This window comes from Ursus arctos, unplaced genomic scaffold (genome assembly GCF_023065955.2).
Source record: "Ursus arctos isolate Adak ecotype North America unplaced genomic scaffold, UrsArc2.0 scaffold_10, whole genome shotgun sequence".
Classification (NCBI taxonomy): domain Eukaryota; kingdom Metazoa; phylum Chordata; class Mammalia; order Carnivora; family Ursidae; genus Ursus; species Ursus arctos.
Window position 1 is genome coordinate 54,074,659 of NW_026622764.1, and position 15,435 is coordinate 54,090,093.

The 15,435-nt window shown below is 42.2% G+C and overlaps 1 protein-coding gene across 5 annotated transcripts in view; it reads right to left on the reverse strand.

Annotated features, from left to right (window-relative positions):
• Positions 1-2,233: 2,233 nt before the first annotated feature.
• The window catches only part of LCP1 (lymphocyte cytosolic protein 1), an 80,499-nt gene continuing 67,297 nt past the window's right edge, over positions 2,234-15,435 (reverse strand). For all 5 annotated transcript variants that reach the window (XM_044381810.3, XM_026493291.4, XM_048215598.2 and 2 more), the window contains 3 exons: positions 9,607-9,730; positions 6,754-6,878; positions 2,234-3,992 (listed from right to left, as the gene is read on the reverse strand). In XM_044381810.3, coding sequence (XP_044237745.1) covers positions 3,860-3,992; positions 6,754-6,878; positions 9,607-9,730 — 382 coding nt within the window. In that variant the 3' untranslated portion in view covers positions 2,234-3,859. The remainder of the gene's footprint in view (positions 3,993-6,753; positions 6,879-9,606; positions 9,731-15,435) is intronic.

Genomic DNA, 15,435 nt, shown 5'->3' on the forward strand with positions numbered 1-15,435 from the left:
ATAGTGTGTGTGTGTGTGTGTGTGTGTGTGTGTGTGTGTGTGTGTAGGTGGATGAAATCACTCAGTTGGCTGAGACTTTAAAAGCTCATCTAGTCCAACACATTGCATCAGACAGACTCGAATGTCATAATTTCCAGACACACAGGAATCCCTTCCGTTCTAAAATCTTGGTAGGTAAGTCTGTTTCACCACATTTCCCCAACTCTCTCTGGCATTTCTCATGGTCAGGAACACTTATTTATGTTTAAAACGAACCCATTTTTAAAATGCTTATTACGTTTAGCAATGTTTAAAATGTTACTGAAAGTCCAGAAAAGTGCTTGGCATTGTGGGGGATTTCGACGTGTGTAAGGCATGGTTCCTGCCTTCACATTCCTTGGAGCGCAGTTGTTCTGCCAACTGAACTGCCAATGTAGCCCTTCATTCAGAATTATTTTCCCCTAAGCTCCCATATTTTATTTATGAATTTGTTATAGCATTTATCACATTCTGATTTTTATTATGTTTTGTGTGTGCATGTGTGCACCCATTATCTCCTTGCTGGATCAGTAGGCTTCTACAGGCATTACATGGAGAAGTTGGCATCAGCTCGAGGGTCTATTTTGTCATAATTTGAAAGAACTTAAGGGAGGATCTACGTTTTTACTATCCGATGTTAATACCTTTGATAGAGCAGAAACTTGATAAATATGTCAAATTAAAATGAACATTCTGTGCACAAAAAGTGGATATAGTATTATTCACTGTGACCTTATTTGCTGAGGGAAACAAACAGCCTAAATATCTATTTATAAGCCCCTAGTTAAATGCAGTTTGGGATACCTAGATAATTAAATACTATACCCTACTAAAAGGACAGAGGCAGGTCTCTATGTATCAACATGGAACAATCACCGAGATACAGTGTTAAGTGAAAAAAGTGAGATGCGAAATGATGGGTATGGAATGCTAATATTTGTAATAAAAAAAAAGTCTATGTGTGTATTATGTGCATAAAATATTTCTAGAAGGATATAAAAGGAATTAGTAACAGTGGCTGCTGACCAGGAGGGCAACTGGGGATGGGGCAGGGGGAGTGGTGGGTTGATAAACCAACTCTCTGGGTATAAGAAGAAAACCCTACGTGTAAAGTTTGATCATAGCTGTGGTGTAAATACCTCCATTGTGGCCAATTTCAAGCTCACGATGATTTAACAATGGGCTCACAAAGTTGGCTCCAGTGAGGTGACAGGAGCTGGCTTCAAAGCACATCTGCACACAGAGGTGGGAAGGTGGCCTATCCACTGTAGCCCCTTCGGTGCAATTTGAATTTCTGATGCCATTCTTGGATTGACTATTTATAACGTAACAAACTTTCAAATTTAGAAGAATTATCATGATTAGATTGCCATTAGCCTTCTCTTCTCCAAGAGCTTTAATTTTCTTTCCTTGAGAGCACCTGTTTCTGCTCTCCCATACCTGGTCGGTCTTTCTGTTAGGTGATGTATCAATGTAGTCCTGTACAAAAAGGAACACTTAAGATTTGTAGCCTCTTGATAGGTAGAGAAGGCAGCTACCTCCTACATGTGGAAGCTGCAGGAATGTTCAGGCTAGGAAAGAGCCGGTTCCAGAAAGAAGCTGCTGGTGAAGCTGGGACTCATGGTGTGAGCACAAAAACCCAGTTTCCTAGCAGGCCTGTGGGTGTGTGGATCGTCTGCTGGTCAGGACATAACGGTGCTGAATAGACCTTTCTCCATCACAGCGGCCCACCTGAGAGGATGCTGGCAGGTGCGAAATTCCTCAGCATTCTCCCCATGTTCCTCCCCCACCGTGCCCCCTGCCGGCCCAAGTGAGGACACCCAGGCTAGGCGGCAGACATCAGTTACCGCTAGCCATAAAGATTCCATCTCTAATCGCTCTAGAAGCCATCTTGCACCAATCCCCACATCTGGTTTTTGTTCACAACTGGGCTCAAGGTGTCTAACGCCAGCTTATTCTTCCGTTTTTAGCTAAAATATTTCTCCTTAGACTGTTTCCTCCGCTATAAGCTCACCCTGCCCCTGTTTTATCACTTATCACACCTGACGGTGTATTGAACTTGATCAGCGGAGCACAAAGCCTGTCTTATTTAGAGGCGTATTTCTAAAACCTTGCACGATATTAGGTGCTCAGTGCGTGTTGGCAAATGAAGCTATTAATAAGTTATGCTACATTCTAACAGAACTTTCAAAAGGAAACATCCAGAGACATCTCATAAAGGGAACATTTTATTTGGAGAGATCTTGAGCATTATTTTATCTTCATTTTCCGTTAAGGCAGTAACAGTCTTCCTCGAGGCAGGTGGGGGAGAATCAGCTGAGGCTACATTAAGTTCAGTCTAAGATGAAGCCAACTACTTTGTATTCAGATGCAGCAGAAATACAGATTATGGGCTAGGAGAGGCCACATATTGGCGTCTTGAACCTGCTGCCAAGGAATAAATCCAGGGCGAGGCACTTCAATTGCTTTGAAAAATGGCTAAGTTCCATTACATGCCATCCCTGAAGAAGATACCTCGTTGATGAGCCCTTTTACCGTAATGGTGGGAGTCTAGTGTTGGTTCACAATGCTCTGTTGCTTCTCAGCCTTCCGTAGGTTTTCATGGAAATTGTATCATCTATTAGGGCTGCTCAAATTTACACTGCTCCTCTGGTGTTGTTTCAGAATTCTTTAAATGTCATATGTATATGTGTGTATGTTTGTGTGTGTATGTGTGGCAGAGGGTGTGGTGGGGGTGCTGTTCATTGGCACATACTGCCCCCTTGATCTTGGGGGTGGCATAAAGCTTCTACACTACCAAAAAAGTAAACACTGATAGTATGACCTTGCAGCAATCAGATGTACTAAGATCTAAGAGCAAATGAGAGCAGAGCCGAATTGCTTCCAGTCCCCAGACAGCCACACCATGACAAGGAGATCTAATATGCAGGGCTAAATGCATGGAGAGGCAGCACCCAGGAGGATAGATGCTTTGTTGTGGCTCCACACTGCCCCTTAGTGGTGTGATGCTCAATTACACCCTCCTTGGATGTAACGGGCCTAGTTAAGAATCTCTCTGAAGGCACAGTATTCAAGATGTTAGACCTGGTCTGAGCCCAAATCCTAGAGTTAAAAAACAGAAGCTTCCTATTGGCTGATAAAACCAAAACTTACGACATTTGGGGCTCTTGTTCTGAGGAGAGGCTCTGATGATGTCTTACTTCTGTAAGTCACCAGAGACTCTTGGGACCCCAACAGCCTGACTAATCTGTCAGATGCTCCAAAGGGCCCAGACACGAGGGAGGGCAGCAGAGGTGGGCCACGGAGAAGGCACAGTCCTGAGAGAGCGTAAAGCGAAGCCACAGGAGACAGAGTTAGGAGAAGGGGAACAGAAGAAGAGGCTTGTAACAGATCAAAGCTGGCCTCCAGAAACAGGTTTTAGGACTGGTTTGATGATTCCTCCCCCTCCTGGCTCTCACCTTGAACAAAAAAGGCAGCGAAATTAGGCCAGTCTGAAATATTGTTAAAATTAATAACACCACAGCTTCTGCACTTGACTAATGGCAAAAGAAGGAAGGGTGCCTGGAAGGTAAGTTTTTTTTTTCCTCTAGATTTTCAAAGAAGCAATAAATTCAACAATAAAAAAGATTTGTAAGAGATTGGGTTTTGTTTGTTTGCAAAGAATGAAGCATTTTTGTTAAATACAGGAGAGGCTACCTGGCTGAACAAACATAGACTTTTTGGAATCCTGTATAATGTCACCACGTTGAAAACTTTGGAATGGCTTGAATCGTCCCCATGCTTCCTGTAGGCATCCCATGCTGAGCAGTCAGGAGTGGGTGTGTTGCCTCCCCATTGGGATTTACACCCTCTTCATTCCTTTCCCCATGAGGCAAGCGAACACTGTCATGACCATTTTGGGGTTCACTTCGACCAGGTCTTCTGGAAGGGCATACACTCTGGCACCAATTTTTCGGGCCATAGAGATGGCATATCTAAAAGGGAGAAAAGAGGAAGAATGAGGAGAGCCTGAGCAACAAAGTGTGAAGGGGACCCCTCAGGATCATAGTTATTGTCGTTGCACGTACCACACACCACATACCCTATACTAGATACTACACAGAACTCACTCTTGGGATAGCCGGGGTCGGTCACGGCATCCTCCCACATCTGCAGGCCGATCTTGGCTCAAAAAGCTCCTGACTCTTTCAGACTTGGTGTCTAGACTCATGACAATGAGTGTCTAGACTCTTTCAGACTTGATGTCTAGACTCATGACAATTACCACATTTATTATCTGTCTTTAGAGACCCCCTTAGCTCTTGCCACTTTGGATGCCTTCACCAAGTGTATTCTCTTGGGCTGTAGAGCAGCAGAAAAAAGTCACAGACGTGAACAAGAACACGTGCTGGGAAAAGTTGGCAGACTCCGTTTCCACCATAGAAACATTTCCACAAGGAAGAAAAGAGGGGTCATGCATCTGCCATACTTCGGTTTTATTCTTTGTTCCAATCCAGTCCTTGCCCACATAGGCATGTATTTATTTATGTTACTGCAGTACCAGAAGAGCCAGAGTTTCATATTATACATTTTTCACATAAGGTTATTCTAGCTCCACTGGAACATTTTGCTCAATTTTTAATTATATGAAGATAATTTTTATGACTTGTAATCTATTTTCAAATGAACCCACACTACTACCTGGCAATTCTTTTATTCACCTCATTTATTATCTAGCAACCTCTTAGAACCACTATTCCAGAGATTCTCCATTCTACCCAAGGCCCCATTACTCCCTCTGCTCTGTAAACTAACTTTATTCTTCCTCTGTTGATCATATTAAATGAAGAGCATCAGCCATTCTTTCTCCTTGACCATTTCTTGATCACTTCCTCTTTATTAATTATTAAGGAAATAAAAATGTACTTTTCTATAATAAAATATAGAGGGAAGTTGTTGAAAATTAGAAATAAGAGCTTCAAAAAAATCATGCAAATCTTGCCACCAAAACATAACCATTTTTAGCATTTCATGTAATTCCTTTTATCCATTTTTCTAAGGAATTTTGCATCATGCCCTTAGAGACTAGTGCGTGGGAGGCTGGGCCCTGACGCCAGACTTTGAACCTCAGCTGAACCACTTAGTAATTGTAAGACCTTGGGCTCCGTAAACTAACTTAAGGAACTTTAAGTTCTTTAAACCTAATCACATTCCCCCTTCAACAACTAGGCCCAAGTTTTTTTTGTTTTTTTGTTTTTTATTTCTGGGTCTTCATACGATTCCTCCCTCTACCGGGAGTGTTCTTTCTGCCTCCTTCACCCGTCTACCTCTACCTCCTTCTTACTTGTCCTTTCAATTCATCTCATCTTAGATGTTATTTGCTCTGTAGAGCTTTGTTTCCCTTCCTGCCCCTTCCATAGCACCCTGAATCCCCCATCTATCCCATCCATCCGTTGTAATTACCATTTATAATTCCAGGATACAAGGAATACAGCCCCCCCCCCACTCCCAAATTGGGAACAGAAAGAAGAATACTATTGAGGTTATATATATACAGGGCTGCTGGGTATCATTCAACTTGTTAATTCTGGAACTTTCTGATGGATTGAATTTTGTCCCCCCCACCCCATAAAAGATATATGGAAGCCCAATCCCCTAGTAACTCAGATTACGACCTTGTTTGGAAAGAAAGTTGTTTCAGGTGTAATAGGTTAAGAGGAGGCCATGCTGGAGTAGGGAGGGGCCCTAATCCAATGTGACTAGTGACCATAAAAGAAGAGAAGAGACCCAGACACACACACAGAAGGAAGACAGCCATGTAAAGTCACAGACACACAGGGGAGGTCATGTGGAGAAGGAGGCAGAGACTGCAGTGATGCATCTATAAGCCAAGGGCTGCGGGCCATCACCAGAAGCTGGGAGAGGGGCAAGGGAAAGAGTCTCCCTCACAGCCGCAGAAGGAACCACCCTGCCAACATCTCAGTCTTGTGCTTATAGCCTCCACAACCGTGAGAGAATACATTTCTGCTGTTTTAAGCTGCCCTGTTTGTGGTATTTGGTTATGACAAGCCTAGGAAATAATACAACCTGCTCCAAGAAAGGCACCACTCCAGAGAATAGGGCAGCAAACTTTCCGTAAAAAACCAGGAAGTAAATATTTTAGGCTTTGTGGGCTCTGTCACAACGACTCAACTTTGCCCTTCTAGCAGGAAGCAGCTAGAGAAAATATATAAATGAATAGGCATGGCTATTCCAATAAAACTTTATTTATAAAAGCAGATTACCATCCAAATTTGGCTCATAGACTGAAGTCTGCTGACCTGTACTCTACAGGTACAGCTGCCCTCAAGCAGCTGCTCCCAGGCTGGTAAAGACCCTGGTCTTGAACTCCAGTCCTGCCCAGTCACATCCATGGATAGTCACCAATGGGGTGTTTATATATGGTCCTGGCATGTACTTTATTCAGGAAGTCTCGCAGAGATTACAACTAGGAAATGGGTTTTATGAAAGTATAGGCTTGCTTATCAACGGGAAGAATATTCTAAATGTTCTTTATCTTGCTCCCATTCTAACACTAGGAGTCTTAAGCTCCTATTGTACAATATCTAAAGTAATGATGATGGGACACAGTAAGTAAGGAGAAGAAAAAGCAATGAGTGCAATAAACCGTTTGCACAAAGGCACAAGCAATAGACTTTACAGCTATCCATTGCCAGTTGGGCCCTCCCCTTCCCGGCCTCAGATTTATTTACATACTTTGCATTGTTGAGTTTCTCTTCATCATTCAGGTTTTCTGTCTTCAGAAGGTCATAGTTGATGGAACCTGGTTGAATGGCATCAATGAGATCCAGAACAGGCAGACTTGTGCTAATCTTCGGGTCCTGCACAGAGAGAAAGAGTTAGTTTCATCAGTATGCCCCCAAGTTACTTCTGTTCAGCTCAAGGGAAGTGGGTGGCTCTCTCCTCTTAAGGAGCTCTTAAGATACACAGCCTGGTCTGGGAAATGCCACAGCCTTCCACACGGGGTTTCAAGTCAAGTTTCCACACGGGGTTTCCACACGTAGTTTCAGTAGGTAGGGGCGTCACCCACTTCCTCGTGGCTCTGTAAGTGGAGGAAACCCACTGCCTGCCAACAGGCAGGGAGGGAGTCATTCTACATAGTGAGTGGAAGGAAGTTTGTAAGACATCCCAGAGCTGACTGGCAGGGATCATGATGAAGACGCAGCTGGGCACGAGCTCCAGCACATGCGCCTTTCCTGGAGACCTCAGGGAAAGAGTAGAGTCCGTAGGTCCAAGGAGGCGGTTACGGCAGATGTGTGATTAAAGGCAAGGACAGTAACTAGTACCTGTCGGTGCCTCATGGCTTGCCCAGCACTTCTCATGGGTCACCTCACTTGTCACCACCAGCCTCAGGTCTAGGCATCGCATCTTAATGGACAGTGAGGAAAGGGAGTTTCTGAGGTTAAGTGACTTACAGGTAAGGGGTGGAGCTGGCATTTGAACCTAGGTACTCCGACTTAAGATCCTGGGCTCTTTCTTTGGCATTGTAAACATTCTCATGTTCACGCCTAGAGCTGTGACTGCTCCCATCTGCTCTCCCCTCTCCTGGGCACCTGTGAGTGTGCGCATGGAGAGGCGACGGCACGTGACCCTCTGAGCACAGTCAAATCCAAACACTGCACACCTTGAGGGTCCAAATCAGAATGCATTCTTAGCAAGAAACAAGCTACAGGACCCCTGCAAGATGCTAGGTCTCTAGCATTGGTCCTCTGGAGAAGAGGAATGATATTTTAAAAAATAGAATGGGTCCATTTTTATTTACTCCTTGGTAACGTGAGGACTATTACAAAATTAAAATCAATAGGTCATCGTAATCCAATTTCCAACATTAGCCTAAGCTTCTACCTCCATAGAACGTTTTGAAGAGCCACAAGGGAAGCAAAATGGAGAGAACTGAGTTTGGCCTCCTCGCCTGCTTTCTGCCCACACTCTTGTCAAAGCGCTGACAGGCAGAACTGGCTAGCAACTGGCAGCATTCATAGACGAGGAGGGGACCAGGACTAGTTCCAAAATGGCTAATCAAGAGTGAGTTGTGTTCATTTTTTTTTTTTAAGGGTTTCACTTAAAAGGAATGTGGGGCTAATTGATATTTTCCTTTTTTTTTTTTTTAACTTAATCAATTCTATAATGACTTTGTCAGAAGACAGGAGAAATTAGCCCAGAGCGACACAAGGAGTAAAAGAGCTGTCAAACATTCTCCAGAGTGAGTCCCCACGAGAACACCCCCGAAGCCACAGGGCGACATAATGGGCTGCAGTGGCAGCTGTTTTACAGAGAGATTGCACCCCTGGGCTATCAACCCGATTGCTACACATAATGGTTCAGTGACCTATAGATACACGCTGCTCTGTAACCTCACCTCGCAGGTAAAGGCGCTTTCTGCTCACTGATGGATCATCTCCTGCAATTACTAGCTGTAACCTCAATCACTTGAGCTCCAGTTTCCTTACCTATAAAATGAGGTAAACAATAAAGCTGCCTTCACAATGTCTGTGAGAGGACATGAGGCATTACAAACAAGGAGCCCCTGGTGCTCAGGGCACATTCCATATTCAGAGTGCTCCCAGATTTGGCCTGTTGTCTGCTTTTATAAATAAAGTTTTATTGGAACACAGCCATGCCCATTCATTTATATATTTTCTACAGCTGCTTGCTGGCTACAACAGCAGAGTCCAGTCGTTGTGACAAAGTCTGCCCTTCCAAATCTTTTTTTGGAAGAACTTGCTCACGCCTCTCACCAGCCTCTGCTCCTATCTCTGCTCAGCTCTCCAGACTGAAGGGTAAGCTGGAGGAGAGACAGAGATGGCCATTATCTGTGACGAGCTCACAGGGAGTGGACGCTCCTGGTACAGCGCAACTCAGAAATACTGTCTGCTCTTTTTGGTGGGGTGAAATTTCAATTTTTTTCCCTTGATTTTGAAGCAGAAGACTGAATCATGACAAACTGCCCCAGAAATCATGTTAATACAAACTCTGAAGGGGTCCCTCCCCCTAATTCCTGACCTTTAAACCCCCCAAAAACATAGTTAAGACAGCACAGACATTATGACATGAATCAAGTGCTCAAGTCCCTAGAGGAAGGACCCAGCTAATGTACGAAACATGAGTTAAGAAATTTAATACAGTATAATGCTGTTTTTAATAAAAATGGGATTTGGATACAAGTACACAACTGCTTTTCCCCAAAAAAACCACATGGGGGATCTTTTAGCATTTTACATTCCACCAACATTATAATAATCTGAATCATGAAGCTGTGTTCATTTTAAAAATATTATCATATTTTATGTTACTTGGAAGAAAAATGCCTACAATAATGTGTTAAAAATGATGGGTTTTTAAAATTAATTATTACGGGAGAAAGTGACAAGAAATTTGTCAATGAAATGGCCTGTGAACACCAAAACAATAATGGGTCATTCAAGCAAAATCAAAATTGGAGGGGGAGCCTCAGACAACTCACACTGAAGGTCACTTCAAAATAGAGTGAAAACAATAAAGATAAGCATAGAGCTCGGGGGGCTGTGAGCCGCAGACTAAGACTTTTACCTTGAAACTAGAGATGGATGAACTTTTCATCGCTTCCTTCAATGTTTCATTCACCCAGTTGACAATAATGTCATCGTTGACCTTCTGCCCGCCTCCAATTTCTTCAAGAATATTCAGTGTGTACCTGAACAAAAGCAAGAACGATTTCCGGAAAAAAGTTGCTAAGGAATTCAATAACACAGAAAGTAGCCCGGTAGAAATGTTCTTTTCTTTCTAGGTATGCCTCGGAAGACAGCCTGGACACCATCACGTTTGTGGGAAAAAATAAAATAAAAACATGATTTCTTTTTAGAATAGAACTTCAAATGTAGCTGTATGGTTATTATTGTGAGATGCAGAGCAAATACCTCCCCCTAAGCACTGTCATGGCTCTGGGTAGGAAGGGAAAACAGAAGAGAGGGAAAGGAAAGCAAAGCAAAGGATTCAAACCAGTGAGACTTTTCTTAAAGGAACCATAAAGATGGAGGGATAAGTCAATGTACGAAAAACCCAAGGCGCCAACATAATAAATGAAAAATATAGAAGAGTTTCCTTCTTATACCATAAAAGTAGAAATATTAGGAATACACAGACCAAAGTTCATCTTTAGTCTGAGCACTTAAGAATCACCTTAGATGCATAGTGTTGTAAGAATTGGGTTTTTGGGGACAAGATTTAAAAGATGCCTCAAGCTCTAGTAAATGAGAGAGTAGAGTGGTAGTTGCAATAAACAGAACAATTTCTCCCACGGAAAGCAAGGAGAAAGTCAAGATGAGAAATGCTTAGTCTGGGCCCAGAGATGGGACCAAAGGCTAAGGAATTAATGGGTATGAATGGGATAAGGCTTGGGTAGATTTTCAAAATAATCCTATCCTGGAAAAAGGCACTCATTTTGATCAGTTCAGAGAGATGATGTTTTATGGCATCGCTGGCTTCTTGTCTCCTGATGGTAAGCATGGGTATTGAGTTACGAGGATTTACCCTAACAGGGGAGCATTTCCGTCTGGTGAACGTGGTGAGAAAAGGCAGGTGAGTGCACACTTCATCCATCCTGTCTATGTACAGCCTCATGGGACAAATGGAGTTTGGTCTGCTGGAGGCTCCACTCTTCTCAGGGGTGAATTCCCACTTCCCTTTGTCAGGACGCCCATACCGCTTTGTTGACAGTATAGGGGCCAAGGGCATAAAGATTATTTTGAATTAGCAGATTCGGGAAAAGCTCTTTACCTCCCTCCAGACCTGCCAAAAAGAATTTAGATAGAGGACCTACTCCAGGAAGAGAGCTATCAACATAGATAATTGCATTCTACTATGAATGAGGTATGGTAGACAGGGGGGACCTGTTTGATCAAAGGCCTGCTTGTTCAAAGTCCTCTATGTCCCATGTTTCTGAGTGGCCCACCAAACACCCGTTTACCAAACATTTACTCTTTTCATCTCCCTGTGAATTACATTCCTTTCCTTTGAAGTCCCAGACACTGCCCCTTCTCCTTTGTCCGGAATGATGTACAACTTCATTTTGCCTGACCATCTTTGGAATTTCCATGTCTGTGTGGATTCCTGTTCATACAAAATTATATTTGATTTTCTCCGATTAATCTGTCTCATGTCAATTTGATTCTCATGCAGGCTAGAAGGACCCTGAAAGGCAGAGTAAATTCTTCCTCCCTGACAACACTCTCAAGTGGACAGACGCTAAGGAAGAAACCGGTAGACACAGGCTCACCTCGATACAAAAGTCTATCTGTGCAAACACAAAAAGCCACTGAGGAACAGGGAAACTGAGAGACATACAGAAAATCATGGAGGCAGGTGGCTGCATGCAGGGGTCTGAGTACAGCCCCTGATGGTGGCACGGAGTTCCGGTGAGTACAAAATTGCCCGTCCCCCACCTCAAGGGAGATGTGGCGGTTTAAATGGAATCGTATACCCACCCGTAAGTACAATGGTAAAAACAAAGGGAAGAAAGGATAGAATTAGGTTAGAGTCTCAGCTGTGGACAGTCCACTAAGCACTCACTGCAGATTCAAAATTTTTAAGCAAAAATCAGTTTGGCCCATGTCTACCTAGGATTTTCCTTGTGAGATAATCACTCCATACCATCAAACACGTTTTGGGGCAACAGTGCTTTTATTAACTGGAACCTCCAGACAGGATCCCAGTATCACTGGTGCTTGCAAACTGCACTGGGCTGAAAAACCGTCTGTCACAGTGAAAGGGTGTCCGGAGCCCTCGCTTCAGCCAGTGCCTGCTTCAACAGAAGAGGATGGATGAGGTGTGTGTGCGCAGCGCTGGAGGGGCTGCGATTATTACTTGCTTGCTTTCCTGCCTTCCAATGCTTGTTTGATTTATTTAACATGTGACCCAGAGGGACAAACCGTGGTGTTTTGTTTTGCAAGGACCTAACCCAGATTCACCGTCCACAGCCTCTTTGATTTGGGGTGAATTCCTCATTTGCCTGCCTCTTTGTTCATTTGCTGGAGTCTGACGTTGCTGTCCGTTGGCAGCTTACTTGCTTCCAGCTTTTGTCTCCAAATTAATACATACACAATTTGCCAGCTTTCTAATCTGAGAACGATTTCCAGGCTATTGAAGGGGAAAGGGAGGTTTAAGCACATATCTCTCATTTGTTCTTAGAAGGGGGGGAAATGACATGCCATTTATTGTCCAGATAAATGACCAAATTAGCACATCCATGCAATCCAATGAAATAAATTCCAGCTAGAACTAGCTCTAAATTTAATAGATCTGTTAATGTGTGGCACAGAGAGAAAAAAGATCCCCTCTGGTGGCATTTACATAATTATCAGTCATTCCACCGCCTTCAACAGTAATGTATTTCTCTGTCCACTTTCTTATATGCACCATTCTTGAGTAAGCACTCATGAGAAATGTGATTTATTAGCCAGGTGGGGATAAGCAGCTGCAGTCTAGACCTTACTGTATATATATATATATATATATACCAGCCATCAAGTACAACATTGGGCCATGTTTCTATCAGATATACAGAACAAAGATATTACAAGGTGATTTTCAGGTATTATGAAACTCAAAATGGCATAGAGTTGGCCTGAGTTTTTTTTTTTATCATTAAAAGAGAAAATATCAAAGATTATCTCATATTCAAACCCAAAAGTCAACTTACCCATTCCAACTAAAAAGATTTGTTTTGCTTTTTAAAGCAATCAGTAGCCCAAGTCAGTCTATTAAGAATTAAAAACACACATGAAAGACAATAAAGAATAGGTCACACATGTTTCTGAAAACATGCTGGTGCGGCAGCCCTTAGGGACTTTCAGTGACATTCTAGATGCATGCAGCAAGACAGAAGATGGAGCTGAAGTTTCTTTAGCTCCGGAGTTTTCTGTGCCAGAAGAGCCTTGTGACATCTGCCTTTAAACTTCAAGGAGGCCCCAGTTTAGAGATGGGGAGTAGAGTACTGTACTTGGTAAAGCAAGTGTGAATCAGGTAGCAAACTCCATTATGATCACATTACTTGGAAACACTAACACACTTACTTTGAGGACCATCATGAATATCAGGACCTAGAGGCAGTGACTTGGGAATAAAGCTTAAGTGCCTAGAGACACTACACACTTTGGCTTTGCCATTCACTTGTGAGACATCATGTCATGTGACATGTGATTTCTGGAACTTCCTTCCAGGTAGAAAATGAATGAAGTCACAGTAACATAGGTTCTAATAAAGGGATGTAAGATCAAGGTCAAGGCCACCAGTATAGGGGGAAGAGTAAAGCATTTAAAAGTAAACTATTTTACACTTAAAGGTTTGCTATCTTAAATTCTTCCCAAGCTCATGCTTTTGCACCAAAAATTGTTCACTTTTCTTATATTTTCTGTTGATATACTACATTCTACCTTGTTCAAACAGCATTGCCACATGGTTCTCACATTAATCAAGTTTATATTCAACTCTAAAAGTTATCTAAAACTGTCTCATGAAGAACTAGCAGGAAATTCTGCTTCTGGCCATGGTGTGGTAACAGGGACCAACCTTACTCTTCTGCCTTAAGCACCCGAACACAATTAAAACACATGAAACAATGGTGCTCAGATACTGGACAAAGTAAGCACAAAACAGTGGTCCCTGAAAGAAGCAAAACAAACCTGATGAGGCCTAAGACTGTCCCAGCTTATTGTGTGAAGAGTTTCCTGGCTGCAGTGCAGAGAGAGAGAACCCAAGCAGAGCATAGCAGTACCCCTGAGTTGACAGGACAGGATTGAGAATTCAAGGAAGCCAAGGTGCTAGAAATTTGTAGGGCAGAATACCAGAGAGGAGAGAGCTGCCTGGAGAGGAAAGAGTCATCTAGAAAGAAAGCTCCAGACATCTTCAGAGGGTCTGCCGTAAGTCTTTAGCTGAGTATTACTCAATGCATGTGTGTGAGCAAACTACCAGAGACTGGGACAAGAACTATCAGAAACAAATGGGCAGAATGATTCTCTGAACACACACAGCACTGGAAATAATTTGGTTCCCACCAGAGCAGAAAAATCTCATGATACCTGGAGCATCAAGTTCAGTACTCAGAGGAGATTATCTCAATATTGAGAGACAAAATTAGCTCAAGACTAATTAAACTTTTAATAAGCCTCAAAAGAATCGGACTGTATTTAAGTAACTTAACTGCATCCCAGGACAAAATTCGAGAATATTTAAAGGAATACAGAAATCTCAGCACACAGCAAGGTGAAATTCACAATGCCTCACATACAATAAAAAATTAGTAGGCATGCAAAGAAGCAGTAAAATATGACCCATAATGAGGATAAAAGTCAATTAATAAGAAACAGACCCAGAAATAACAGCCATATAATTATGTTCTATATGTTCAAGAAGCTAGAGGAAAGAGACACGGGAGACACTGAAAGACCCAACTCAAATTTTTATACTTGAAAACTGTAATGTCTGAGATTAAAAAAAGAAAACATATACACTGGATGGGATTAATGTAAGATTAGACATTACAGAAAAAGAGATTAGTGAACTTGAAGACAAAGCGACAGAAATTATCCCAAATGAAACATAGAAAAAAATGAAACAGAGGGGAAAAATGAATAGAGTGTCAATGAACCTTGGGACAACTTCAAATGACCAAATATCTGTGTACCTGGAGTCCCCCCAGAACAAACTGGGGTGCGTGGTACAGGAACTATGTTTGAGGAAATAAAGACCAAAAGTTTTCCACATTTGGTGAACACTACAAACCCTCAGATTCAAGAAGTTCAACAAACCTCAAGCATGAGAAAAACCAAAGCCCATTATAATCTACTTGCTTAAAACCAGTGATAAAGAGAAAATCTGAAAGTAAGCCAGAGAAAAAAAAAGACATTATATACCAAGGAGCAAAGGTAAGAATGACAACAGATTTATCATTGGAAACAATGCAAGCCAGAAGGCTAAGAACACTATCCTTAAAGAACTGTAAGAAAAAAACTATCGATCTAGAATTCCACAGTCAGAGAAAATATCTTTCAAAAATGAAAAATGAAATAAAGACTTTTTAGACATCTAGAAGCTGAAATGCTTCCTCCCCAGTAGATCTGCACTGTTAGGAATATTTCAGATAGAAGGCAAATGATAATCAGCAGAAATCTGGATCCACACCATGGAAAGGTAAGCACCGGAAATGGCAAATAGGTAAGTATAGCACACATAGCACATTTCCCCCATATTTGGAAAGCCTCTTTAAAGGATAATTGACTGTGATTTACACATATGAAAAACAAAACGTTGGAAAAGGATATGTCATGCTAAAATTAAATCCAGAGAAAGCTCGAGTGGCTATATTTACATCAGAAAAAGTAGATTTCAAAGAAAATATTACAA